Below are 26142 nucleotides of genomic sequence, written 5' to 3'. Positions count from 1 at the left end.
TCAGTCCAAGGCAGCTCATCACATCAAATGTTTAATAAATCTAAAGGACTTAAGAGTGAGGGTGTTCAGCAGCAAAGACTATCCAGTATCTTGGAAAATTTATGGAAACATGTCTGTGTTCAAGAGACTTAAAGTGCATGACACTAACTCAAGTCAGATAAACCTTCAATTCAGACTGAAATGGACAGCGCATGACTCCCACTGCTCCAAATTAAATCAGGCATTTAACTCTTTGCTGAACAAATAAACTGTGGTGCAGTTGAGGACGACTTTGCATCATTACATTTTCAGTCTACATTAATCTTAAAGAATACGGTTTTCAACACGTGGTTCCTACACATGTAAATCTTTTAAAATAGGTCACAAATGTAAAGTTGTTTTGGATTTTTAAGGCTTGTGGATTCCTAAAAAACAGGAGTAAACATGGCACTTGCTGATTATTATCAGCAACAGATTAATATGTGCTTGTGAGTTTTAATGAGGATGTGGATATATACTTTATAATATGCCATTATTATAAAATCAATCTGATGCTTTGAAGGCACAAAAATCTGACAGATTTACCATGATAAGGTATAAATGATGCCCATTTCTGGTCAAAGTGGATAATTAATGAAGTTTTTGTACACCTCAGTGATGTGATAAGAGGTGGAATTTCTTGTTAATTGCACTGATTTAATACTTTTATTTAAGTGAAACAAAATGTTGGCCCCCAGTTCACAATCCTACGTATCAACCACAATAAAACACGAGGACAATAAGATGAAAGATTTTTTTAATCAGTAAAAACAGGTGCAATACTTCACATGTAAACAATTGCAGCATCTCATTCTCAATACCTGAATAGTTACATAGAAATAATATTTTAGTGACTCAATGATTCCTGTAAAAATAGATCGGTTTAACAAAAAAACAGCAATATCCCCTTCAAAAACAACAAGAAAAGTTTTTTTTTATTATTTCAAGTGCTCTTTTGCTCACCTGCAGGTCAATGAGCAGATGCCACATCTCCAGTATTAAATAAGTCTTCATTAGTAGCCCTCTCACCCTGCAGCCAAATCCTACACCACCAACCTGCACGAACCTACGACTGTAAGTGACTTTATAAGCACAGGACTGTTGGGAAAACTTCACCGTCTCTCAGCTTGTGGCAGAACAATAGTGGCTTTTATATTTATCTTAGTGGAAGAGAGAACCAACCTTTTATTTTTTAATATTTCCTGTTCCCCAGTCCTGTCAATCTCTGAACCCTGGTTACGTTCGAGCACAAAACTACTTGGTAAAGTTTAGGATAATGGTGTGACAATTCCCAAAGCTAATAAAAAGTTTAATTGTTATCGGATGATAGTTGCTGGGTTCCAAGATTGCATTATCAGTATAATGTATATTTACACAACACTAATTCCATCATACACCCAGAATCATGTCATTTGCTTCCCTTTTCACTGCTAAACCAGGACTGAAACTTCCCTCCACCACCCTTCCTTTCATAAGCAGGCTTTTATTGTGAAAAACATCAGGAGTTTTTAGTGTCACGCTGATCCGGAGTAAGGCAGAGGAGGAGTTAATTAGAGTGTAAAAAAGAGAAACAGAGCAGCAGAGTGCTGAGCACAACATGACTGTTGTTGCACTTAGTGATTTGAAAATATACATTATACTGAATTTAGCTATTGTAGTGAGCTACAGGGTATACTAAACCTCCTAATGTTTGTTACGTTTTGAGACTGACATTTTTTTAAACATCAGCTTTTGCACAAAAATTAACGGTAAATTAGGGAAGGTAGAGAATTGGGCTGCAGGGACTGCGTAGTATGTTTTACTCAGGTTACGTCATCACCCTTCAACAGAAATTACATTTTAGCAAGCACAGTTGGTACTGAATTCCCACACTAGTGTGCTCCTAAGAGTGGATTAGCCCACCATCATAACAGCACCTTGGAGTATTTTATCTCTTTAACAAACACTGCTGTTTCCCTCGCTACATATCCACTTTTTTTTCTTTTTTAAGTGTTTCCTTGGTTCTGTCCTGACTTGGCAGCAGTCTTTTCGGACAGATCTTAGCCGGCATTGCATCTTCTTTTTACGATAACAAATGTTATCAGGTCATGTTGCCCCTTGGGTTTAACACAACCTCCTCTTTCAGGCTTCATTTTGCTCAGAAATCTCTCCTGTCTCAGCAGGTCTAATCATTTTTCTTTCATCCATTTCAGTCCTTCCTTTGTTTCCTGGCCGTCTTACCTCTTCTCAGCGTTGCTCTCAGGATTCCCTGCAGGCTCGTGGTCAGGAGGCCATATGGCTTCTTTTCTGTTCTGTCTCTTTCCTCTCTGCCTCTGCCTGCTCTTTAGCCTCCGTCCTGTCCTTCAGCGCCCTCAGCAGGACCCTGAGCAGCGTGTTCTCATTCAGCAGGTTCTCAGAGGTGTCCGCCAGCTCCTGCAACCGCCTCACCGCCTCCCCGAGCTGCCGGCTCTTCTCCCGGTGCTGCTCCTCCAAGCTTTGCCTTTCTCTCTGCAGCTCGGCGTTCTGCGCTTCTAAGCTGAGAGCGTCAAATGTCAGTCGGCGGTTCTCACGCCACAGCTGCGCCAGCTGTTGGGAGAGACGCTCCCGGGCGTGACGCAGAGCCTGAACCTCTTGCTGGAGGGCCAGAAACTCTGCGTGGAGGACGCCGTCAGGCCCTGCCGTCTCTGCCTTGCTGGAATCCGGCACCGGTTTGTCTGCATACTGTACAGAGCCAGAGTGCTGCAGGATGAAGCGCAGCAGGTTGGGTAACGTGATGGGCAGGTCGTCAGGAAACTTCACGGTATAATGTTTTCTTGAAAAGAACCAGAAACAAGGAGAGGAAGATTGAAAACAATTCTGCTGAAAAGCGTGCAAGAGCTGCAACTAACAATTAACAACTATTTTTATCAATTAACCTGCAGATATTTTTCTTGGTCTATAAAATGTCAAAAACAGTAAAACTTAATAAAACAGTAACAAACGGTTCAAAAACCTGAAGGTATTAATTTTCTTAATATTAATTAACTTTCCCAGAAGACAGAAAATCCGTACACGTGGAAATCTATGAATATAAATTGAATATAAACCCTCCTGTTATGTTGCGGGTCAAACCGACCCATTTCAAAGTTTAAAAATTTAAAAAAAAAAATAGTTTAAGTATTTTTTCATAAAAACAAAACAAATTAAAAATGTAAAATAAAAATATGATAAAAAATCATGTATCACCATTGTATTTTTTATGAAGGTCTTTCCAATGTACATAAAAAACATAACTTTTTTTATGAAAAACGAGTGAATTATCTTCATTGAACAATGATCTGTGAGAGGTAAAGAACACCATTGCACTAAATATTGATAGAGATGGTTAGTAATGGAGTTATGAATGAAATATAAAAAATTTTTATTGGGATTTTTTTCTGACACTTTTGGAACGAAAATAAACAGGAGGGTAAAAATAGTTACCTAATATTTTTCTGTTGATTTTTTTAATCTCTAAAAAACTCTGGGGTCATTACCAGAGAGGTATTACAGGAAAATATAATCTCCCAGTGTGTGTGTGTGTGTGTGTGTGTGTTAGTGTTTCATACCTGTATTTGGGAAACAGAAGAATTGAGGGAACGTGATCCACCATGAACTCCCATGGAAGATCGTTCCGTGCAACATTCACCCTACAAAGACAAAATGCGGTTATATATTTTATAAATTTTTTCTTTAAAAGGACCAGAAAAGAAATGTTAAAATGCTTGTTTGCTTGCTTATTTTTAATGAGATTAAAGCATTAAATAATCCATATAAAAAAACAAACAGTGGTGGAATGTAACTAAGTACATTTACTCAAGTACTGTACTTAAGTACAATGTTGAGGTACTTGTACTTCCATTTTATGTAACTTTATATATATATATATACTCTATATATATAACTTTTTATACTTCTACTTCACTACAAAGCTTCACTTTAAAGCCAAATCTTCTTCACTACATTTAGCGAGCTTTAGTTACTTTTCAGGTCATGATTAAGGACTTTACTTGTAGTGAAGTAATTTCACAGTTTTACATTCGTACTTTTACTTAAGTAAAATATCTAAATACTTTTTCCTCCACTGTAAAAAAACACATTCAGTTCACATTACCTGCATCAACATTTAAACATTAAAACACACACAGTCCGTACCTGGCCACAGTGATGCTGCTGTTTCCCTGTAATAATCTGGCCAGCTGGATGATGATGTGGTTGAGAACAGAGCAAAATCCACACCACTGAGTGTAGTAGAACAGCAGCACATCCTGCAGGAGAAAACACACACACACACACACACACACACACACACACACACACACACACAAAATTAACTCAGAAGCCTGCAGTGAGCTGGTCCAGTGTGGTTGTAAAGGTGCAAGTGTCTGTGGTGCAAGGTGCTCATGCAGGAAGGCGCACTGGAATTGCACAGATCTTTGCAGTTGTAAATGTAATAAATAATAAAAGTGAAGCTAATCAAGTCTAATTAAATTTTTCAGAATACAAGCACTGTACATGACCTATATTAATATACAGAGTTGGAAATTACGTAAATACATAGCCAAAATGAAAAAATTATCTGATCAAATAATCATCTAGTGATATTCTCAACAGCTTTCAAGGTTTCCTTGACCCAGAAAATGTATATTTTGACACCAAGATTGACCTTCTAAGTGGCTTGGAAGATATATTGGTTCTCATAGATTTTATATGGCTGCTCTCTCCGATCCTCAGTCTTGATGAGATGGCTCCCATCAAAAATTCAAACTTATGTAATACTGAATTAGAGATAAGATAAGTTAGATAAATTGAGAGTGAAAGGGAACTGAAGCAGAATATTTTCTCACCTTTTGGACGTCCATGACAGAAGGCAGGAAGGTGGAAGTGGTCAGTTCTGTGATGAGGAGGCGTTGAGGCGAGTGCTGGTGTTGGCCTGGATGTCTTGTGTCCTCCTCCCGTCCCCTCTTGTCTTCTTCTCCCACCAAGTGTCTCCGCAAGAGGCTGTATGGAGCACTGAAGTTCCTGATGAAGGCCTCTTTATGTAGATACAGAGACACACAATGGTGTCAACAGTGAATCAAGAAGCACATGCATAGTAGGGGTGGGCGATATGGCTGTAAAAGAATATCACGATATTTCAGGGTATTTTTGCAATAACAATATTCTTGACAATATTACAAAATACTGAAAAATATATAGAAAATATGATTAAACAATATATTTTCCAGTCTGTATGAATAAAAATTGTACACCAAAATAAAAAAAATCAACCATAAATCTAAAATGTAGTGTAAAGTGTAAATCTCAATAGCTGCCAAATACAAAAAAATCACTCTTGACTCCTTAGTGCAAAATGGAAGTATTAGAAAATTTAAAAAAATAATACTGCAAAATGTCAGTGGTGGAATGTAACTAAGTAATTTACTCAAGTACTGTACTTAAGTACAATTTTGAGGCACGTCTACTTAACTTGTGTTTCCATTTATGTAACTTTATACTTCCACTTCACTACATTTTAAAGGCAAATATTGTATTTTTTACTCCTACATTTAGCTGCATGCTTTAGTTACTTTTCACACAAGATTTATCATATGCACGTTTATAAATTAAACCACATAACAGTATATTAAGTCGTTAAAATGAGCGCTACCTTGATGACAGTAAAATGCTGCTTACATAAATGCATCAAAAACAATTATCCAATATATATATAGAATATAGAAAACAATCTAAGTGGGGTTATTCTGCAGTACTTTTACTTTTGTTACTTTAAGTACATTTTGTTGCTGCTACTTTTGTGCTTTATGTAAGTTTTGAATGCAATGATGAAGAAGTAGGAATGTTGGCATAATCTCAATATGCATTTTTTTTTTATCATATAAAAAATATGGCAGTATTATTGTGAACGATACGATATGGCACACCCGTAATGCATAGTGGTTAAAATGCCAAATATTTTTGTTTCTGTTCTTTAGAAACACTAAAATGCAGTCAGATAAGCATGCCAACAGTACAGATCCTGCAGAATATTTAAATTATTTACTGTAAAACATCCTAACACAAAGTCACAACTTCCTGTTGTCCAAGTCATCACAAGCTGCTTTGTGGTGACTTTTCCCTGGAAACATTATACATGTAGAATATGCAAAAGACTGAGGCAAAAAGAGCTGCTGATACTATGCAAAATGTGTCATGGTGTGGGAACTAACACAGAAGTGGTTTTGGGTACTTTGCCAGGTATCTTAGTATACTGTTCCAGGACAGACTGTCACTGTGATAATGTCACCACCTTGCCCGATACAGTCACAAAACTTTAGAGATGTGTAGTTGAGATCACAATGAAGACTGAGCTCCAAGATGTGTTTGATCTGAGCAAAAATGCTGAAATTAGGGGGGGTGAGGAGTAGGGAAGGTGCCACTGGCCCCTACTTTAAGTCCCTGACCACATTTGTTTTGAGTCGCAGATCACTGCATCTCAGTTTCAAGTTTCAAGTCAAATTTTGGCTTGTGAGTGTGTGTGTGTGTGTGTGTGTGTGTGTATGTGTATGTGTGTGTGTGTGTGTGGTAGGAGAAGAGATCCTTCTCCTCAGAGCCAAATCCACCTGGCAACTTGTACATAATCTTATTTTGGTCAGAAAGTTACCAAAACACAGGAGATGTAAACCTGAGAATATTTCAGCTAAACACACAAGTATAAGAGGTGGGGGAAAAAAATCTATACAGCGATGGCAATATTATATTGATTCATGGTCGCCAAGTATCGATTTTTAGTGTTCAGACGGCCCGTGGGTTGTCAGTATTTTTAGATTTTTTGTCAGAGACTTTTAGGACTATACTGGCTATACTGCCACATAAACAAGATGATCTAAGGAATCCATAGGCACCATGTGCGTCAGGATATCGTGTCGGGAAGTTGTCGAAATAACGCTGCAAAATTAGGCTTTTTTTATGTTTCATTCAAAAAAATTCAGAGCAATGAAGCTTCAAGTTGAGGGAAGTTTGATAAAAAATGCTGCAGCTCAGTTTGACTGAATACTTTGTTGGTCAGTCTGTGGGTTTGACTCTCATTGTGGAGAAGTAAAAGACTGAAATGAGATGAATAGACTGAGAATTTTCTCTGATTCGACAAAACAATTAATTGGAATTAATAATGCAGTTAAACAGTTAAATCACAAAACTCACATTATTGGAAAATGCTTAAAATCACAATGATATTGTATTGTATCGTGACTCAAGTATCGGGATAAAATCATATCGTGTGTTCTCTGCTGATTCACACCTCTGAATCTGATATCTAGCCATTTTTCAAGGTTTTCTTGATAATAACCAAAATCATTACCATGGAAAATGGCCAGATATCAGCTCTTAAATTAAACTCTTATGAGCTATTTTTGTTGTTATCATTATATTTGTCCAAACAAATTTACTTTTAGTTGTACCATGTATTAAAATGAGCAATAAAGTGAAGAAAACAAGAGTGGTCTAATCATTTTTTCCATGACTGTATGTCAATACTCTGGTTTAAAGCTCTAAATTTGATCCTGCACATGTGATATGAATGAGATAGTGTCCCTGTCTTACCCAGAGACTCCGTCAGCGTGGCTGCTGGGCTGCGATGGAGAACATAGTGCACCTCATCCTTTAGGTTCACAATAGCTGCAAACGAGCCATCGCCTTGTGCATCAGCCTCCCGCTGATAAAAAGCACTTCTGTTGCCTGTTGCTCCGAGCCTCACCGCCAGAGGCCAGTTCAGAGCAACATCCAGCACGTAAAACCTGAGCGTCCTGTTAGTCTGACACCGGAGCCCCGTGATGCCGTCTCCTGCCTGCTGAGGAGCGGCGGATGGAGGGATGGAGGGAGGAGGAGGTGCAAGGGGAGCTCTTTGCGTGTCCGACTCCTCTTTGGCTTGTGATTCATTGAGTTGAGGTTCTACTTTTCTGCAGCAGGCACTGTATTGACTGAAGGGGCTGTAGCTGTCCAGAAAGTTGCTACAGCCCGCTGAGGTTGCAGTTTTGATGGACACAGCAGGTAGTTGGTGTAGGCAGCAGTGTTGGAGATAAGACTGCAACGCGTCTCCTTCTCGAGCAGAGGAGGGGAACGGGCAGCGTACGGAGGAGCCGTTCGGGCTCCATCGTGACAAACTGAGGCACACTTCACACACGCTTGAACTGGACTCCGAAAGAAGAACTGACTGGCAGCACCGTGAGTGGGAGGTGAAACTTTCATCCAAGCTGGAGGGGTTATTGTTGTTACAGGAATGATAACGCACAGCAATGTCTGCAACCTGAAAGAACAAGGAAACAAAATGATGTAATGAATGCAACAAAAACTTTAAGTTAATTTTAAAATTAACTGGTAGCAAATGAGGGACGGGTAAGACAAGGGTGATGTGGTTTGTTAAAGGGATAGTAGTTTCCTTTGGCTCCAAGTTACAGGAGTGTAAACAGGATGAAATAAAAGTATGGATATGCAATCATGGGAAAAAATTATTAGACCGTTGTTATCTTCAATTTCTTGTTTATTTTAATGCCTGGTACAACTACAGGTAAATTTGTTTGGACAAATATAATGATAACAAAAATGGCTCATAAGAGTTTAATTTAAGAGAAGATATCTAGACATTTTTCATGGTCTAATCATTTTTTCCATGACTGCACTCCTGGTTATCAGTGGATACAAAGAATTACATTTTGTATGTTTTTTAAGTGGAGAAAGCGGGACTGTACGACCTTCTTTACTTGAACATCAAAACTGAGGTTACAAGAAAATGAGAGACCCATATCTCTGTCTACAGGTTTAACATTTATTGACAGGTTAATACGGATCAGATGAGCTGAAGGGAGTTTTATTATTCTGCATTTATAGTTGTTTCACACAGCACTTGATCTTGTCGATGCAGTTAACGAGAGTGACTGCTATAATCGCCAGGTGTTATTGATACATATACTGTTATATTAAAACATCCTGCTCACCTGCTGCAGTATGGGGCTGGGTTTGGACCCGAGTGGATTGTGCGGCAGGAACAGCAGCAGTGCCGGTCCTTTGCTCAGCTCGTGTTCCAGGAGACGGGACTTTGTTCCTGGAGGCTGCAGCCACTGGAGGACGGTCTCTTGGTGTTCAAACACCCATCTACAGATGGCCTCCGCTGTGAAGTTACGTTCCCTTCGAGGGAAAATCTGACAGAAGAAACATGATGCCAGTGCAATGTATTGATTAAATGCATAACTTTAGATTTTAGACATATTTTGTTTCACTCTACCATTGCTTGGTGACATTGCTTACCAAAGAGGAGTTAAATCTTCTGTAAAGATAAACTGTTTCATCTTCTGTTAGTGAGATAGCCTCTGCCACGTGTTTGTTGGTCACAACTCCGAAACGTATAACACCACGAAAATCTGCACCAGAGAAACAGAAAACTCAGGTTTGGAGAAAAGCTGCATCCAAAATTCCATGCTTTCAGGCTAGAACAGTATGCAAAACCTTATTATAAACTAATAGTATATGAATTGCACACTATTTCTGGTGAAATATTACAGTTTGTGTGCCTACACCCAATAATTCTGCTTTTGGGAATACCCCAGTGTAGCAAAATGTGTATTTGTGTGCATACATGTAAATATAATCAGTGTATAGCTGGAAATTTGCATTTTTTTCCCTCTAGTCTAATTTCACTTGAAACTGTATTTTGCACTTAAGTTAAATGGCAAAATACTCTTTTCCTATGTCAAGTATGTAGTAGGAGTATACAGGCGTTTCTGTTCAGCTACTTCTTATAGACTATTTATTTATTAAATTACCGGAAAGCATGCTATAACATGATATATATCTAGATATAAAATAACCAAATCAGGATAGAAGATTCTGACCCTATTGTCCTGCACTAACTTGTGTATTGCATGTTTAGTATGTGGGTTGAATTTCAGTATGGGGTGACTTTGTTTAAGTGTCTCCAACCGGCAAGAAAGCTCTCAGGAAGTGACATGGTAATTACAGCTCAGTGTGTTCGAAAAGATGCATTCTATATCTATATCTATAGATTCTCATCTTTATGATCTTACCCCTTTTTAGGGTCTGCAAGGCAGCAGACAGATATGTGATGTACCCCGGCGGCTGAGGAGAGGAGTTAAACTGGAAGAAACCCACCACTCGAGGCTGGAAAAACACACGAGAGTCAGCCAGTTAGAACGCATCATATGGAAATACAGACAGTCCCTAGTCTTACACAGATTATTCAACAAAAGTTAAACTTTCAGGATGTTGCTTAAGGAGAGCTAACATTAGCAACTTTCATTACTGTAACATGAATTGATTTTCTGTCAATTCTCCATCAGACGGCCAAAATACCTCGTGATAGGAGAGGAACTCTTTGAGTGTGGCTCTTGATGGGAGGTAAGTGAGTGGCGTGATGACTCTGAGGATAAAATTTTCCACATATGAAGCCACAAATGGACCCTTGTACTCTATAGGCCCAAACCTGCAACACAGAAACACAAAGACAAACAACATAATGTATCAATTAGGTGATCTCCCACTAACAGTGTACCAGTTAAGGTACAATAAAGGAAAAATATCGAAAAGTCACAGCTTTTCTTTCACATTTCTCTCCATGTACCATTTCATTTAAATGTCTTACCTTCTATAAAACAGATGGATGATCGGGTACTGAAAGAAGCGGTTTTGTTTCCTGCATTTCCCCTGACTCCACCAGCAGTTAATCGCCACAAATTGCACCTGTGTTTGTTTTTGTTTGTAAGAGAGAGAGAGAGAGAGAGGAACAGAGTTAAACAAGAAAAAATATTTCTATCGTGTGTTATCATCTTCACATGAGATAAGGCTCTATTCTCTCAGGAATTTCTCCCTGAGAATTCTTAGCACTTAATGTTTCTGGAAACTATATATACTTTTTGAGATGCTTAATGTGAGCTGTGGGCATGTAGACAACAAGCCAGAGTTTTCTGCCGCCTTATCAGCAGCCATGCGGGTTAACAAAAGTTCATATTTGGTATTGAAACACTCCTGCAGAGCGCTGCTTGTGTCCTATGGTGCTGTACCTGTTTGGCCAGCTTCTTAGCCACCTGCTGCACTTCCTGCCGGGCAGCCATTGAGTGAGCACACCACGGTGCATAGAAGAAGATGAGAGATACCTCCGCCACACTCCTCAGGCGCTCCACCTGCAGAGAAAATGCAAATCTTATTGATTTAACCACTTGACAATGCCAACACAGATTAGCAAGCGAGGCGGGAAGCAACCTGCACCAGACACAGATGCAATTTAGCAAGTTTTACACACAAGAAATGTAATATTTCTTTTCTTCTGTTTCCTTTATAATACCCAGAGAACTTCCAGTGTCTGTGAATCTCACCTGGTCCAGCTGACCCAAGTAGAGGTCCACTACCGGGGCATCGGCAGAGAAGAACCGCGCCGAGGGCCGAGGGGCTGCCACCACATTCTTAGCACGGCTAGAGAGAGAAAATAATTCAGTACGACACCGAAGTTAACTTCCCTGCATCAAACAAAGCACTAAGCAGAACTGCCACCGTCACAGACAGGAGAGGCGGGATGGGCCTGAGATCATTTGACTACAGCTGATAAGACAGAAATCAAGTCTGTGATCTTTTTTACAATAACTAATTACATTTAGCAAATATTCCAGGAGTATTTGGTTTTTTTCATTTACATTTTTGGTCCAATCGTTAAAAATATATATCACCCTGGGCTCTGTAAACTTTTAAGCATTTTTCCACAATTTTTTTTAAATTTTTAGACTACATAATATATTCAATTTCCTCTAGATATCATAATGAAAACCCCAGTTAGTGTATGGCTACAACTAATAACAGTTTTTTTATAATCGATTGTTTTGTTCAGGAAACAGTCCAAAAGCCAAAAATATTCCTTTGCTGTAATATAATGATTGAGAAAATTTGTTAATTAATAGTATAGTTTATCAAAATGTTGGATATATTTTAAGACGTAGGTTGTGGCAATACACAAGAACATATCTGATATAATTTAATTTGGTTTCATTTATTTTTATGCATTATTGTTACATGCTGAATATTATATATTAAGTAGTTTTCAGTAGATAAACTACAGGTGTAAATCACAAGTTACAATATTGTTGCAATATTATATAGATTATTAAACTAAAACATTACTATTATTATTATTATTATTCATCTGTTTTTTTACATTTGTTCTTTAGTTGAAATATATTTAAAGTTCAGGACAAAACACAGTTAAATTGATTTTAAGGAGTTCAGTGAGTACCTGATGTTAACAAAGCTACTCGTATTATTATGTTTGTTTTGAACAAGCAGCCATTACTTCTTACACAACAGCCGGATAAAAAGCAGGATGTATCTGTGATCTTTTGTAAGTGATTTGCTTCAAGTTTCAGTCTCAGGAGCTGAAACCTGAGCAGCTCACTGGGACCTGAACCTATGGTTGATACACTCTACTCATTCACTGATACTTACAAATACAGGCGCCAAAAAAACGTATTAAAACAAGGATCTATAGACACTCTTTGGTGGCACGCTGTCTCTTTGAACGGTGTTAAAGCATTAGTTAATCCTCTTGTCCTGCAGTACACGTCAGTTTCAGATGAGCTGTACAACAACATTAACACCCTGATTAGTTACAAGCAGCTACATTATAATTATGAATAGCTAATTTACGATTTACTAACGCTACAACAACATCTAAATCTCAACAAAGTGCCCATGTGTTCAGACATGTTAGCCTAGACACAAAAACGCCAACTTGTTTACGCTCCCGTGTGTTTACCTGCATGTGAATGTGACGGCCAGTAGGAGCAGGACCCCGAGCAGCACAGCCCCGCAGAGCAGAGCCGGTCTCCGGGCCATCACAAACACCACCTGCCGGAGAGACTGCCGCACCCGGCGCAGCATTACAGCCCGTCGTCGGCTCCCCGTCCCATTTATAAGCCCCGGCCGCTGCTACCCGCGTCCATTTGCCTAACGCGGGGGGCGGAGAGGAGGACTGGTCTGACTGGGGGGACGGAGCTAACCTGGATTGGACATCGGTGCTGTTGGTGTGGCAGGTATTCAAACGCGACCAGACCAACCTTTCTTCCCCACGTAGACTTTTCACTTCCGCGACATTGACGGAAGGGAGAGACCATAAATGGCTGTTGGCGGTTTATAAAAGCGCGCCATACTGAACTGCTAGGTATGAAAACAAATTTATAAATATGATAGTCATTCAATTTAGTTACTAAAACGCTTGAATTATCAGCTAACCTATGTTTTGATTTATACGCAATAATTGTGTTTGTATTTTTTTTTTTTTGCGTATCGTATCTAACGTGCTCTTTGAAGACGGTCCCTACAGTCAATGACGGCGGTTGGACACGAGAGGGCGGTCGCTGTAAAGGCTTCAATCAATTTATTTATGAAGCATCTCTCCACTACTTTTGTTATATTTTGTGTTTAAATGTAAAAACTATTTACAATTTTAGTCTGGCTTTCAATCGAGCTTTATTTATTTGTATATTTGTTAAAATATTTACTGTATTTTACTTTAACAGTGTTGTCTTTAATTAGGTTTTATAATAGTAATAATAATAATAATAATAATAATAATAATAATAATAATAGTCGAAGTAGTAGTAATTGTATTGAATATTTTCAATATTATATTAATAAGTAATCATTAGTAATGTAACAATAATAATAATAATAATAATAATAATAACAACAACAATAATAATCATCATCATCATCATTATTATGATGCTGATTATTATTTAAAATCTATTTATTTATTACTTTTTACAGTTTTAGTCTTGCTTTTAATAGAGCTTTATTTATTTGTTTAATTATTTACTGTATTTTACTTTAATAGTGTAGTTTTTAATTAGGTTTTATAATAATAATAATAATAATAATAATAACTAGAAAATTTCCTCTGGGGAAATTCTGAAAGGGCCACGGGGGCTACTGCCGGTGTGTGCACACTATGAAGAGATTTCAAACTATGCCCTTTAACCTCAAAATATGTCTGTGTGTGTGTGTGTGTGTGTGTGTGTATGTGTAATTAAAATCACATAAAGTTACCTGTGTGTGTGTGTGTAATTAAAATGACATAAAGTTACCTGTGTGTGTGTGTGTGTGTGTGTGTGTGTGTGTGTGTGTGTGTATCTGTAACTGTAATCACATCAAAGATCAAAGGCAATCAGATCAAAGCAATCAACAGAATTAACTGCAGCTGTTAATGTTCCGAAAGAGTGACAGCAGAGGTGGACAGACTCGAATTTCTGGCCTCGAACAGAAAGCATTTTTGGCAAAACCATAATACCTATCATTGATCCGACTTCACTTTGAGCGTCCCGAGTTCTTCCTGAACGTCTACATATGTTTTTTTTTTGAGAAAAATTAAAAAATAGCTTTGTTAGAGCGATCTAAAAAAACTGTTACATTTCCCTTCTTTTAGAAATCTCCCTGCGTTTTTAATATGGGAGCCAATGAGGCTGTTGGTGGTGTTGGTGGTGCATCTGTGCGTCCTACGCCCAAACTATAACTCTGACAGCTTTACCAGAGGATTGTGAGTGAGGCCCCATTTACACGAGGACGCTCGCGGGTAAAAACGACAAAATATTTTATCTTTCGTTTAGACGGTAACAGCGTTTTGGGGGCTTAATGACGCAAAAATCTGAAACCACCTTCCAAAGTGGAAAAGTTAAATACGCTCCGCCGTAGCGTGTCTGTCTAGACTGCCAAGGCGCAAAACTCTGCTCAGATCTGTTCACGTCACGTATGTGTTTACGTCACACATGCTCCAGTACAGGAAAATAAACAAACGTGGGATTATTTCCATGCGTCGGACCTTCAAGCTGCTCTGGTAGCTCTAATAAACTGACAGGAGTCTTTCCACCAAATGTACAGGATATGTACAGATAGTATTACTGAACAGAGAAGGATCTGGAATTACCTCTATCACATTTTGGATGCAGCAATTCGTCGGAGGCGAGCCAGACGGTTGTGAACGAGACCTGGGAGACCTAGTGATGGTGGATAACTTTGTGGAAGGAGTAGCTGATGAAAATGCGTGGCGTGAAAACTTCTGCATGCCCAAAGATGCTCTTATGGCTTTAAGTGATGCCGCCTGGCATGCATACAATCGAATTTCACACACTTTTGCGTCACCGTATGCACACAGATTTCCTCCCGAAAATGCTCGTCTAAACGAGGAATAAAAAGTGAAGACGCGACGCCACTTTTGCTTCTTCTGTTCAGACCGTCCTCCTGTAAACGTAGCCTGAGAAGACAAATTTTCCTACGTTTCTATGTATAAATTATTTCTGTAGAGTGGAATTTGCGGCCTGGAGCGCAGTTTTCAAATTTATTTTTTGACAATTTATTCTCTCCCTCTACACTCTGGCGATGATGTCACACACTGTGACACGAACATTCCGTGCAATACACACCCATTATAATCTCAGAATTTCTCCAAAAATGATCATGGTCATTGAACAGGGATTGATAAAAAACTATATGACCTATCGAAACGTGGATTAATACACCGATACACAAGACTTGTGTCCATTCATTTCAATGCAAAATTTTGGGCAGTTTTTGCCCCGAGCACTGGTCCCTACAGCTATTGCTGTATGGGACCAGTGCTCGGTGCGATTGCCCCAAGGCCCTAATAATAGTAATAGTAGTAGTAGTAGTAGTAGTAATGGTTTTGAATATTTCCAATATTATATTAATAAGATTATTAGTAATGTAACAATAATAATAATAATAATCATCATCATTATGATAATGATTACTTAAAATCTATTTATTTATTGCTTTTTACAGTTTTAGTCTGGCTTTCAATAGAGCTTTATTTATTGGTATATTTGTTTAATTATTTACTGTATTTTATTTTAAGAGTGTAGTCTTTAATTAGGTTTTATAATAGTAATAATAATAATAGTAATGGTATTGAATATTTCCAATATTATATTAATAAGATTATTAGTAATAATGTAACAATAATAATTATCATCATCATCATCATCAACAACAACTTTCAGAATCAGAATCAGCAAACATTATATTATAACATAATTATTATTATTATTATTATTATTATTATTATATCATCATCATCATAATGATATCAAAAATGTATTGTATTATATCTGTTTAACTATTTAGTGTCTTATATTGTTTTACTTTATTGATATAATTTTATCGGTTTTACCTCTTGGCACAGGTTGGTGCCTCTGGTGTTCTCACTGTAAATTGATTAGATTTCATTTAAGATAGCGTTTCCTCAGTTCTTGTTTTTAATTATTATTGAATGCTGTTCTTATTAACACTATTAATTATTAACAAGTGGTACTACACTTTACATCACTTGTAATGACAACACTAGCCTAATATGTTCAATTTCCCCCCAAAATAATGAATGTATATTGTTGACATTTGTTGATTCAGGATCTAAAATATAACTAATAAAGTCACAATAATTTGAGTTAAAGTCCAAAGGTTAATTTTTAGTTTTTAGACCAATAGGTTGAGAAATTAGACTATGTATAAAAAAATACTCAAAATGAATGATTTGGCATCAAATATTATAATCAAAAGCTAGGCTAAACATATACATTTCTTTAAAGTTTTACATTTCCGTTGAAATTCTTGTACTGAAACTCTTCCCATTTATACAACACAGAAATGTCTAATTACACAATAATCAGTGTACAAAAGAAGTTATTAATAGTTTGTATAAAAAAATATACATTATGTAAAAACATTACCTTATAGGACACACAACATTGTGGCACCCAGTAACTCAAAGTATCTATGAATTAAGTTTATCTAGATCTGATCTAGTCTTTAAGAACATAAATTATCCTCATTATTTTATTTAAATTGCCCAGCAATTAATATATGCCATTAGAAAAACAAATCCACAGGATAACATAATTTAAAAATCTTTATTTATTCATTATAGAACATTGAAGAACAAAATCACAGTGTAGAACCTTTAAGTGCAAATGAAAAATGTAAAAAATAAAAAGTCTTTGATTAGCTCTACTCACCCATTAAATGGAAACTGCGAACAAAATGTTTTCCAATAATAAAAAAATGTGCAACACAATATTTGTCAGCAGTACCAGCAAATAAAATTTGACATGAACAGTTTCTTTTTTTATAATCATAAAAATCTGAAAAAATCTTAAGAACATATCTTTTCATTTCAAACCTAAGTGCCACATGAATTGTGAAATAAACATCTGGAATCCCTGGAACGCGCTTCACTGTTGAACATTTGTTCACAATCATGTTTTCCTTTAAAGCAACTGTGAAGCCTGAGGGTCCCATCAGGCTGCAGAACTGCAGACTTCAACATTTGACACATTTTTACAATCATGTTACCAAACCTCGTCGAGTGAATTTTCAGAAAGCTCTGCAGCACCAAGTTTGTAGACAATCAGAACTGCACTGAAGGTTTTAACAACGCCTTAATATTCATGCAGAAGGATTTATATACATTTATAATACTGCTTCATTCAAACCGATACCTTTAAAGCAGCAGGTGTTTATTTAATCGGTTGTGGATTACATGTCATAAAGACATTTGATAAAAGGAGTCAAACAAAAATGTATTTATTGATACTTGTTTTGTTCCACCTTCAGTCTGTAGGTGTAAAAAAAAAAGTTAACTTTTCACCACACAGACATCTCAATGCTACAAAGCTATCAGAAAGCTCCTCATGAGGCCAGCCTTCATTATGACCAGTGTTTGAACATGACTTATCATTTGCATAACTGCCCTCTAAACCATGTAGGCAATGTGGTTTGTGAATGCACTGTGCACGCAGAGAGGGAGAGAAATCTCTCTGCAGTAATCTCTCCAAATCAATAACTTCACAGATATTTCACTGTTTCTTATCTTGTTGTTTTTGTTTCTCCTACAATAGCTCGATGTCTCTCTTGTTCGACGTGGCAACCATCCAGCACAGAGACTATACCGGAAGCGATAAAACTTCCCCTCCAGCAGCAAATAAGCCAGGCTCATGTGAGTCTAGTGCTGAAAATAAACACTTCTCGTCTTCTGCAACTGGATCTCTGGCTATTTTATTTGCTGTGAACTGCGCGGCATTATTAGAGCACTGACTTCATGCAGTTTGTCACAATGCCTGTGTTTCTGGATGCATTAGTTGCTGCACCACCAGGTCTATATTAATGATGGGACTGAAGTAGAGGGCCCAGTAGAAGAGGCAGTTGCACACAAACTGAGGGACAAAAGGCCACAGGAGGGCGAAGGCAAATCCCTGAGATAACATCTTCCACAAGTGGTTCCACATTTTGCGTGGTAGAGACCTAAGGAGAGAGAACAACACAAGTCAGTGTATGTAGCCTGAGAACTGACCTGCAACTTAACATGCAGCTCAACTTAGAAATGTGCATTTCTTCCACAAAGTAACAAGAAAGCATGACAAAATGCTACATCAGGATGCTATGTTGTTGCTGTGTTTGTTTGCTGCTTCTCCGTTGCTTCTTTAGATAAAGTGTCCATGAAAATAATCCTAAAAATGTATTATTTTTTATTATTATTGTTGTTGTTCGGGGGAAGGAAGCTGGTCCGGTGCTAGTCATGTCCACTCTCTGCTCCATTCTGTCAACCGCCTACTGCACTAAACATGTTTAGTGATGTCACAGTGTCTCCCCCACATATACCTGATCCTGGCTCTTGTCCAGAGTCTCCACAGGGTGCAGCCTTCCAACACAGACAGCAGCATGGCGTTAACAATGATGAAGCGGGACGTCCAGTAGTGGACGGCCAGCCAGTCCCAAGCAAACTCTGCTATCAGCTGATAGGGAAGCAGGAGGTACTTTACAAGAAACTCCGCCCACTGTCGCCAACTGGGCTCCAACTAAAACACATCAACATTGAAGAGAAACAAAAGATGACGGTTGCTTTCACGAAGACCATGTGATAATCTCAATAGGTAAAGGATATTTACAAGCAAATTAGCAATCAGATGTTAAATTAGGATAACTATAACTGTGATATGTGGTCAGAATAAGGCTATTATCACTTTATTCTACTGTAAGGATGATGCTTTTAAATTATTCTTTTATTTTACAGTGTGTGCAGGATCAACCACCTTCTGGTAAGATTTGTTACCATTTATATGAAATTTAACAAAGTATTTCACTGTTGTTGTTGTTGTTATTCAATATTAATGTATCATATTCTCTATGCCATAGAACATCATACCCTGACTTTTAGTAACTAGAACCTCGTGTGCATATGAATGTACCAACTACTTTTTACCTCTTATGATGGATTTAATGAAACTGTATAAGCTGGCAGTTTGTGTCACCTGTGTGCTGAGGAAGCTGCTCTCCACTGTGTGGCTGATGTGTGTGATGGCTGGACAGCAGGTGTGCAGGAAGGGCAGGAAGGTTTCCGAGTAGTCGAATAAATACAAATAGAAGAGTGTGAGACGAGGGGAGCGCTTCAGGGCGTACAGCAAGAACAGTGACTTCCCTGCATTAGTAGCCTGGTAGAAAGTGAGAGAAATAACAAGTATAGAGAGTAAGAAACAGTTGGGTGTGTAGGAAATGTGACAATATGTCAATAATAGAACATTTTCTTAAATGAGGGGACTGTGGCTTAACACAAAAAACAAAGTTTACACCCTTAAATAGACATTAGGGCATGCTACTGTAGTGGATGTGGAAGCAAAACAAGATGACTTACACACATTTGCTCAGAGGTGCTATCACTTTCAATACGTCAACATCATATTTATTCAGTAGAAAAGAGTCTTCACCTTGTATTCCCAGAGGTTCTGTGGAGGTTTGACACCCAGGGCTTTGACTCTGTCCAGTTCAGCCAGAACAGCCCGTCGGTGAGCCTGATTTTCGATGCTGTAAGGCGGTTTTAACAACTCTTCGTCCCCCAGCATCAGCAGTAGCCTAAAACAAAGACATCCACACCAGAAAGCATGAACATAATCATCTATTACATGAGCTTCTGTGTTTTGCCCTGCAAGGCCAGTGTGGTCTGTGCAAGTCTAAACCTCATTAGAAAACAATGCACTACAGTACTACAGTTCAAAAATGATCTGTTGAATAATGGCTCAACCCAGTGCTCTGCGGAGGGAAGGAAGGAAACCTAAGAGCACTACTAAATTAAAATCCTTTGTAATTTAACTACCTCCCATTGACGTTCTCATGCTGAAAGGGTTCTCTGTAAAGCTGGGCCCAGGGCCCCAAGTGCTCCAGCCAGGACACGACTTCCTCCGGCGTCCAGTGAGACACGGGTTTACTGATCAACATGTCGTGCTGTTCCACCACCCCACTGCTCCAGTGATACACCAGCACCATCACCTGGACACACACAGATATTAACAGGTACAGTGACCACTCCTTTATATCCTGCTTATATCACACCAAGATGCTTTACATATTTAGATGCAAAGAAAAGACTTGTTCATGAAGCAGTTGTTGATGAGGAGTGAGCTCCCTCATCATGGCATCTACTAGTCATAAAGTTTACAGCTCTGGTTCATTAAGCTTTCAGTTCCTCAGATACGGTGTCTTGCGTAAATCAACTATTGCCACTAGAGTTCACTATATGCATTTGATTTAAACCTGCAACAGCATGATTGATCAACGTATAACTTAAATTAATGTGCTCTCCAGTTTCAGTATGAATTGACTAAAAAAAGTGTTACTCATTAAATCTTTCTGAGCAACAAAAAAGAGCATGTTTTTTGTTCCAAGCATGGGGACAGATTTTTGTAAATTAATGATAGAACTATAAGAATCTCAGTTTCCAAGGAGTATTATTACAGTTAAGAGTGTGAGCCAATGTGAGGAAACACAAAGTTGAAAGCATCCAAAACCAACTAAAGCTGTGCACATCTTTTCCCCAAAATAGCCTGATTCAATCATGATATTCATGATTAAACTGGGGTCAAAATCAGGACCATGTTCTCATTTATTTACGTGCTCCGAGCAGCACACAGAATTCACTGCCACGTGGAAAGACACACAGTGACGTTGCTCCCAAGTGCCACATGGACAAAATAAACATGATCTGTGTACATGATATGAACAACTGACCTCTTCATCCACTACTGTGACTACCTTCAAATATCACGTACCACTGTTGGGAAAATCTACAACCTAAAATACAGTCGCTGAATATTGATGTCAAATTATTTGAAAGGCAAATTTGTCAGTATCATGGAGTACAAAACAAAATCTTTTTGGTAAGACAATATGTATTAGCAACACTGATTAGCAATAAAGAGCTAAAACCCTGGATCGCACATTGTATCTTATGGAGTATGAATTTTATTTACCAATCCGATAATGCAAACTGATTAAACAAATAATGATATTGCTCAAAATGTAATTTATTTAACATTGTAGAGATTTATAACACTTTTATCCACAACAACTTGCAAATGACTGTGACAAAAAATAGCTTTCTACAGCAAAGAATAAGAAAAAAACAAAAACACAATCACACCATTCACCATGAAAATGATCTAAGAAATTGCATCCAAGTGAGGTTAGATTACCCTAAATGTTCTTACGTCAATCTGATGAATCCAAGCTTGAAAATGGCAATCACCAAGGTAAGATTTTTCATTTGAAGTCATACTGCACAAGATAATTTTTATTTATGCCATTGTGTACTTACAGCTACACACGTGAGTGCAGTCAGGACTCCGGAGAAGAAGAAGCCGGCTCCTTTGTGCTGGTTTGTCTTGGATCTACCCAAATTGTCACCATACCTAAAATACATGCAGATATTTGCTTCAGACCACAAAAGGTATCAAACTCAAGTGAACAGATTAGACAGACACAAGATAAAGTCATTGGAATAACATAATCAATGTCAAAGGGGTCTGTGTTTGAGGTGCATGGTGGGTAATGTATGCACCAGGTTTTGACATGGAAGAAGAATGCATTGAATAAACAAAAGACAATATCTCTGGTTCTGAAGTGTTAAATTGCTGAACACTGTTCCAAAGCTTTATACCAAAGGGGCTTGTATCAAAGATTATACTGTACTACCTCTGGAAGGCCAGCAAGCTCTTGGAGATTTTGGGATTTGCCTGGATCTCTGCTCTCCTCCGCTGAACCACCTCACTGAACAGCTTGTCAGTTGCATCCCTAGAAAGGAGAGCATTAAGTTAACAGACAACAGATTGTAAGATGGCAGTTAAATGTGCAGCACATGCTTCACAGCCTTGCTGAAATACAGATACAAAATTTGTATCAGATGCAAACAGCTTGCTTCGTTATTACAGTAAAAAAAACAAAAAACAAAGTCATTCAAATGTTGGAGAAACAAATATTTCTGCTACACTGATTGAAGTGGGTGGACATTTCTAACCCCATAAATTTAGCACATATTTGCATAGGTTTCATTCCTTTCTTTTACTTACTGCATACCGACAGATGAACAGAAGACATTTGTAAGCACGTGACTTTTGTTGAACGAAGAAGTGTGGAACAGAAACCTTGCTTTACTAGGCAAACAGACAAAAACAACGTTGTCTTAGTCCACATGCTGAAAGGGACAGTCTGGATCAGGTAATGTGGAGCATGCATTGTACGGTCTTGCTCATCTTTCATTAGACAAAGTCGCTGTAGTCGTGAATTTTGCAAAATAGGGCATGGCCTTGGTGGAGGTCTGTGTTCTCCAAGTGCCCTTCTAGTTTTCCTTGAGTTGTACTTGAACCACACCTGCCACATATACATGCATCAGTACATCTCTGTTCTCTATTACAGTGGTTCCCAAATGGTGGGCTGTGAGACAAGTCCAGGTGTGCCGATGAGTTTTGTGACAACCTTACACTATTAATGCATTATGGCACACAGCAGTATTGCTAAAATTGGTGCCTGCTACTGGCAGTAGGAGATCACCGTGTCCTCATACCTATAATTGCTATTTTAAACATGTGGTTAATGTTGTCAAGCAATCGCAGGTTGTTTAGCTTTAGGCACAAAAAGAGTTAGATGGAGGTGCTGTGGCTTAGCTGATCGACATCAGTTGCACCTGCTGAAACCACCAATAATGACCCATATGAGCCTTTGGTCAAAATGACCCATATCGTAGAACATTCAAAAAGAAAACATATAATATAATTATAATTTATTATACATAAACATATGATTTTTGGTTGTAAAAAAGTTTGCAGTGTAGTTTCCTTGAATTAAGGCTACAAAACCACTGATCTTGGTTTAGGTCAAAACATTTTCTAGTAAGGCTTTATAGAACAGTTTAAACAGTTAATAAATGCTTGAAGTGAAGTGGTTTTGAGGTCAACGTGACTACTGGAAGTAGTACTGAAAGAATATGAATACAGGTGTGCCTTGAGATTTTGGCTTGCACTTTGGTGTGCCTTGGGCACAAAAAAGTTTGAAAAGCACTGCTCTTCTATATGTGAAGAGAAATGTGAATACAGCGGTCAGAAAATCAAACATTCACTCCCTGATATGGCCTGGCTGTGAAAATCATACCTCAGCAGTATGTTGATTTTAGGAAAGCCTTCCCACTTCTCCCGGCACTCTGGACACTCATTCTTGTGAGAGGACTCCCACCACAGAGCCAGACAGTGACGGCAAAAGTTATGGCCACAGGTCAAGGTGGTGGGGTTCACTAAGATGTCGTAGCAACAGTGGCACGAGAATTCATGTTCTGAGATGTCGGCAGTGGAGGGCTTTGACTCAGGAGGTTCAGATAAGTGAGGGGGGTCGTCCATGATTGCTCCAAGACAGTCATCTGATGAATCCCACTCCATCTGGTGCAACATATGCAAACCTGAATAAGAGGGGGGAAAAAAGGTTAAAAAAAAGAACTAACTGGAGAAAGCGACACAAGTTTTAAAATATGAAATGAAATATGAGTACATTCCCTAAAAGCGAAAACTAGCAATTCAAAGGACTGTTATGGTGCTTTTATCCTATTTTTGTCCCAGTACTTTAACCAGTTTACTACAATTCACAAATACTGTATTTGACGTCACATCTAATAATTTTGTAAACCATATTGTTGTGCCTTTAAAATACATTTTTACTGTATTTTTCCAGGAACACAATGGCTCTAAATCATCTTATATCATAACATTAGCAAACTCTTGGGTTGTGTAAATCCATCACAGTAAACATCATGTCTAATTATGTTTTATCGCTGCAGTTAAACAGTTTAGTCACCCAATTAATGATCATTTTTTTGTATTGAATTGCTAATGTTTTTAACTAACCAACTAAGTGCTTGATCTAACAAATGTAGAAAAAAACAAATGAAAAAAATCCATTACAGTTTCACACAGTGAAAGATGATAACTTTAATTGTCTTATTTTGTCCGAGCAATAATGGTACAAAACAGTAATTCTTCAAAGTAAACAGATATAGGTATAAAGGTATATAAAAGCAAAAGGCATGCTTAAAAAATAAATACCCCAAAAATCAAACAAATTAACAAAAAATGAAAGATCATAAAAGAAATGTAATCATAAACAGAAGGTTAATAATGTATGAATGCTGCTGGGACACAGGCCGGGTCGGGTCTCCAGGGTTAGATAACCCCTAGTACTTATTTATATGCAGTCTATGGTACTATCACTGATAATGTGTCTAATGTATGGTACTATCACTGATGATGTGTCTAATGTAGCAACCACTATGAATGCAACTTGTTTTATGCTTTAAATTATTGTTTCGATATATAGCTCCATTTCTTTTTAGAAACCATGAAAGTGGGGTTTGGTACCAGTAAATTGACATTAATGAATTAAAAAAAACAAAAACAAAAACAAATTAGACTGGCTACAAAAACTATTTTCCTTGTTTATTGTGTAGCACCTCATGACAGCATTTGTTAAGTCTAGTAGAGTATCTATTACTGCAGATACTCATGTTTAACAGAAAGAAAGCGAAAGCGTTAATGGAGACAGTGACATCTTCTATAACGCTAGCTAGGTTAACTATAACTACTTTAATAGCAGCTAACGTTGACTTATCACATCCTGTATCTCACAGTTAACGTTAGCTCACTTAGCTAGTCGTTGGCTGACGTTGCCAGTTATCTAACTGTGAGATAGGACAACATTTAGTTAGCTACAGCTCTGTAAAGCAGAATCAACGCTGATATCACAGATACTAACATACAACGATAATATAACTAGCTTTAACGCTGATAATGCTAGTTAGCCAGCTAATGATAGCTAGCATCACAGTAAGTGATAGTAACTTAAACTGCTAGACAAAAGTGACAGTTTTACCTCAGGAATCTTCTTTGACAGGTGACCGGCTGGATGACATAACTATCTGGGCACAATAACACACGGTGAAGCGGACTTGTTGTAAGTTAGCCCTGGATCAAAGCGTCCACGGAGGAAGTAAATATTTCTGCCTGAGTAGCTGTCGCCATGGCTCCACGCTGCTGCTGCTGTGGAAAGCCCCACGCACACATCCACGCGCACGTCAGCGTGTCACATTACAGTCGTCATCAGTCACACTGCTCACCTGTCTGTGTACCTGCAGGCTGCAGCTGGAGCAGGAGAGGACGGAGGGAGGAAGACGTCTCTTCCTCGGTGATGTTGTAAAGCCAGCTGATTTAAGCCATGTGGCCTTTTTAAAGCCGCTTCAGCTCAAAGTTCAGATCAGATTCAGTCACTGAAACTCAGATTCTGGACTCGAGTATTAGGTATCCCAGACCATGATAATAACAAAACAGTAACCTATTAACTTACACGTCGGCTCTGCATGTACAGGACACACCTCACTGTATGTGTATGGAGTCACAGTATGTCAGTGATGGAAGAAGTATTAAGATCCTTTATGTAATTAAAAGTAGGCTACTAACACCACACTGAAATTATTCTACTACAAGTAAAGATCCTGCATTCAAAACCTTAAGTACAATAAAAGTACAAAAGTATTAGCATCAAAATGTATCAAAGGTACTCATTATGCAGAATGACCTAACTCAGGTTTTTCTTAAATATATGTTAATTTATATTATTGAATTATTATTATTCATGCATTTATGTAAGGAGCTGTTTAATTTTCTCAAGAGAGGGCTAATCCTAACAACTGAAATAAAAACAAAGACTGTACATACATAG

The 26142-nt window shown here is 38.0% G+C and overlaps 2 protein-coding genes across 3 annotated transcripts; both read right to left on the bottom strand.

The window, feature by feature from the left end:
- Positions 1-758: 758 nt before the first annotated feature.
- Positions 759-13095, bottom strand: txndc11 (thioredoxin domain containing 11). Its single transcript, XM_059334935.1, has 13 exons — positions 12806-13095; positions 11379-11475; positions 11067-11186; positions 10649-10746; positions 10360-10489; positions 10074-10167; positions 9298-9410; positions 8988-9191; positions 7597-8299; positions 4863-5050; positions 4171-4283; positions 3585-3665; positions 759-2809 (listed from the first exon to the last, which is right to left on the bottom strand). The coding sequence occupies exons 1-13, from the start codon at positions 12928-12930 to the stop codon at positions 2281-2283; spliced, it is 2595 nt and encodes an 864-aa protein (XP_059190918.1). The 5' UTR covers positions 12931-13095; the 3' UTR covers positions 759-2280.
- Positions 13096-16951: 3856 nt separating this feature from the next.
- LOC131971838 (bifunctional apoptosis regulator-like) lies at positions 16952-26036 on the bottom strand. Of its 2 annotated transcripts, none has more exons than XM_059333486.1 (9): positions 25541-26036; positions 23533-23833; positions 22081-22179; positions 21704-21797; positions 20207-20379; positions 19821-19965; positions 19368-19547; positions 18718-18914; positions 16952-18360 (listed from the first exon to the last, which is right to left on the bottom strand). In XM_059333486.1, the coding sequence occupies exons 2-9, from the start codon at positions 23823-23825 to the stop codon at positions 18168-18170; spliced, it is 1374 nt and encodes a 457-aa protein (XP_059189469.1). In that variant the 5' UTR covers positions 23826-23833; positions 25541-26036; the 3' UTR covers positions 16952-18167. The 2 variants fall into 2 exon arrangements, with proteins under 2 accessions (XP_059189469.1, XP_059189460.1); XM_059333477.1 differs by lacking the exon at positions 25541-26036 and adding an exon at positions 25297-25527.
- Between the last annotated feature and the right edge of the window lie 106 nt (positions 26037-26142).

The sequence above is a fragment of the Centropristis striata genome, chromosome 1 (genome assembly GCF_030273125.1).
Source record: "Centropristis striata isolate RG_2023a ecotype Rhode Island chromosome 1, C.striata_1.0, whole genome shotgun sequence".
NCBI classification, from domain to species: domain Eukaryota; kingdom Metazoa; phylum Chordata; class Actinopteri; order Perciformes; family Serranidae; genus Centropristis; species Centropristis striata.
This window is presented reverse-complemented; position numbering and strand designations above follow the sequence as displayed.

Coding starts and splice junctions, on each gene's coding strand:
- txndc11 (XM_059334935.1), bottom strand. CDS start 12,930: ATGCTGCGCCGGGTGCGGCAGTCTCTCCGGCAGGTGGTGTTTGTGATG. Junction 11,187..11,378: donor ACTTGGGTCAGCTGGACCAG/GTGAGATTCACA, acceptor TTTTCTCTGCAG/GTGGAGCGCCTGAGGAGTGT. Junction 9,192..9,297: donor GAAGATTTAACTCCTCTTTG/GTAAGCAATGTC, acceptor TTCTTCTGTCAG/ATTTTCCCTCGAAGGGAACG.
- LOC131971838 (XM_059333486.1), bottom strand. CDS start 23,825: ATGTTGCACCAGATGGAGTGGGATTCATCAGATGACTGTCTTGGAGCA. Junction 21,798..22,080: donor AGCTTGCTGGCCTTCCAGAG/GTAGTACAGTAT, acceptor CATGTATTTTAG/GTATGGTGACAATTTGGGTA. Junction 19,548..19,820: donor AGAACCTCTGGGAATACAAG/GTGAAGACTCTT, acceptor ACTTTCTACCAG/GCTACTAATGCAGGGAAGTC.